Source organism: Mya arenaria, chromosome 10 (genome assembly GCF_026914265.1).
Source record: "Mya arenaria isolate MELC-2E11 chromosome 10, ASM2691426v1".
Classification (NCBI taxonomy): domain Eukaryota; kingdom Metazoa; phylum Mollusca; class Bivalvia; order Myida; family Myidae; genus Mya; species Mya arenaria.
The window spans coordinates 57,923,775-57,927,071 of NC_069131.1; the positions used below are offsets into that span (position 1 = coordinate 57,923,775).

At 32.0% G+C, this 3,297-nt stretch overlaps 1 protein-coding gene across 1 annotated transcript; it reads left to right on the plus strand.

Moving 5' to 3' along the window:
• The first annotated feature begins 244 nt into the window (after positions 1-244).
• On the plus strand, positions 245-3,058 carry LOC128204111 (short-chain collagen C4-like). Its single transcript, XM_052905459.1, has 2 exons — positions 245-511; positions 724-3,058. The coding sequence occupies exons 1-2, from the start codon at positions 322-324 to the stop codon at positions 1,368-1,370; spliced, it is 837 nt and encodes a 278-aa protein (XP_052761419.1). The 5' UTR covers positions 245-321; the 3' UTR covers positions 1,371-3,058.
• Positions 3,059-3,297: the final 239 nt, after the last annotated feature.

Here is a 3,297-nt window from a genome sequence, read left to right on the forward strand (position 1 = left end):
ATATCCAAAAGCAAACACCTCTTGTGCATTCTGACAGATTTTAAGTTTTAAAGACGATTTATAGAATTAATTAACAAATAGACCAAGATAAATTGTCTGTATCTAAACAACCTGCTAAGAGGTTATTATCGATGGCTTTCAACATTGTTAAAGGCCGTCGCACATCTTTTGTAGGCATGTTATCTTAAAAGGGAACTGACAAATAACACTCCGAACAATATTTGATAATGATTCTACCGTAACTAGTATTTCCACATTTATTCAACATTTGTAGCTAACCTATATTAAATGTAGTACTTCAACTCTCCGATTAGCTGCAAAATGGAATTACTATGGTTTATTTTGTCTACAATAGCTTTGGGAACCGTTTACTCTGTACGAGAACCAGTATGTTCAAGGTTTCACTATGAGGAAAAACTCTTAGAAAAGATGATAAGATCGGAGTTTAAAATGGATGCAATGGACGAAAACTTGAAGGCAATCACTGATTCAATAGAGGAAAGGTTTTCAGGTATATATTTATATTCTTATTATAATCAAGTCAGATTATAGCTATGTATCTTATTTCTTTTCATTTGAAAATAAAACAAGTCATCACATTAACAGAGAACAACAATATTATTTAAACACAATGAAAGTCTGAACGATTAACCGGCAATCAAAATTATTATTTTGTCAAGAAGTAGGACACAGTCAGAAATTTACAATATACTTTCCCTTTAGACATTACAAACACGATGGAAGACCTGAAGAATGAAATAGCAACAATGCAATCAGCTGACGTTGAAATATCAAAGACAGTTGAATCAATACAGACAGCGAATCTTGCGAGCAGCAGTATCTACACCAGATGGGGCCGACGATCATGTCCTGGTGATGCAGAATTGGTCTATGAAGGGTTTGCAGGGGGTGGTGATTATTCACATACAGGAGGAAGCAGTAGTTACGTATGTCTACCCAAAGATCCTGTCTTTGACGGCGACGGACAAAAGTCGGAACACGTTTCCTTCCTCTACGGTGCTGAGTATGAATCAAGTAGCGCGACTTTCCATGCTAACTTACATAACAAAGATGTCCCCTGTGCTGTCTGCCGCGTTATAGAAAGAAGCGTATTAATGATTCCATCGAGGAAAACCTGCTACAGCGGATGGCAGACGGAGTACTCGGGCTATTTGATGTCGGAATACTACCAACATGCTTCAAACAAGGAAGTGGTTTGCATGGACGGAACTCCTGAGGAAGCCGAAGGAAATGACAATGGAAATCAGAATGGCGCGTTGTTTTATTTTGTTCAGATAAAGTGTGGGGCGTTAAAATGTCCACCTTATCGTGAGAACGTCGCGCTAACTTGTGTTGTTTGTTCAAAATAGGCTTCATATTATATAAGAGATGTAAGTGTTGTCTTCGCTTTAATAGATGTAATGTTTCACTATTGTTTTATTTCAAGTTTGTTAAAAGACAACGACATTACAAAGAACTAAAAATTGACGGAATTAATAATTTAACGCTGAATGGTTCTACACGATTATTTTTAGTTCCCGGTAATAATTCCTTTCGTTCTTGTATTAATCTAAAGGTATTTTTTCTCTTTTCAAAGTTTATTCAACACATATATGATAAAAGAACGAAGTTGCAATACATGATATCCATTAAATAATTATGTTATGCGAAAATATCTGGCAAAGCTAATTAAACATCTCTACGATGTTCTAACAGTACTGTATTTAAATAGAATGAAACATTCATTTTAACTATATGCAAAGTATCGACTTGTTCTCGTCTACTTTTGCTGATAAAATATGCTTTATATATGCTACAATAAGAGTGGGAAATATTAATTAAATACAAATATTGAGGATTACTAATAGTATATCAAAATATAATATTTGCCATCTTATTAATATTCTTGTTTACCCGGTATTTTCAAAAGGCATTCTAAACGATCTGCAAAACAGAGTGAACAATCTATGAACCATGTTCATATGTCTCACATGTGTTGCAAATATTGCAATTTGGGAGTCGGCCATACCCTAGATATGTTTCTTAACAAGGAAAATGTTGTTTAAAATTATATATTTGAGTTGTATAATTCTCTTGTCTGTTATCGAATATTTATTTTTATAAAATGAAATCCAAGCTATTTGCAATGAACGTGAGGTTAAGTATGGACGATAAGTTCCTTATTCGGAATTTGGAGCGTTTTAAAAGCACTTTAAGCACTAAAACTCTCTTGAATAGACAATGCATTTCTGAAAACGTTTTATGTAGACCACTTTTGCATAATTATTTGAAAAAAAAATGTATTACTTAAAAAGTTTCTATTCCTTATTCGAGTTTGAAAAAGGAATAGGGAACTAGTTCCTTATTCCTTATTCGGAAAAGGAATAAAGAATAAGGAATTTACTTATCGTCCATAGGTTAAGTACCTCATTTTCAATCAAATACGAATATATAGCCTTGATTGTAAAACAGTATAATTATTTTATTATTGTTTGTAAAATATGTTAGAATTAGTTCAGTTAAAAAGATGAGTGATTTATTGTGAAACTTAATGAATTTATTGCCCCAAAGAACATGGTTTATGATGGCATAATACCCCTTTGGAGATTAAGGTTAAACATTTACAGCCTTATTGAAAACGTGATTAAAACTCGATAGAATGTCGATAAATGGTTTGTTGCTATGGTTTTGGAACTATCTAAATTCATTGAAAAACCAAATATTCCTTTCAAAACTTTTTAATTATATACTTTAGTATCATTTTTCGCTTTTTAATATTTCACCCATTTTATTGTATTGAATGAATGTAAAATTATAAATCTATAATATTTAATCCACCTTTAATTTTTACAGCGTTCTTCGTTTTCTTTTTTGTTATTCAATAAAAAGCTTAGTATGATTGTGTTTAATCTCATAATTAGGAATGACCATGATGCATGTAAGGCGTAGTTGAATTTTGGAACAAGTAGAGTTTTTTTATTTGTGTTTTCCATAATTGTTTACCTTTGACCATTTTCGTACTTTATCTTTGCATTTTTCTATACTATTATCACAATTTAAAGATGTGCACTCTTTCGGCTTTTGACCAAAATAAATATCAAGCGCTTTTATTGGTTTATTTAAATTATTTATATAACCAGGTTCAAAATAATACTCCTTGGCTTTTCCTAGCCAATTACGTTCCATGTAGCCTATTTAACCTGAGTTCAGACATATTACCATATTATAGCGAATACAGGATTTGATTTCATTCCATTATATAAATTGTGTCATACAAAGTTTGTATCCAAGTGATAG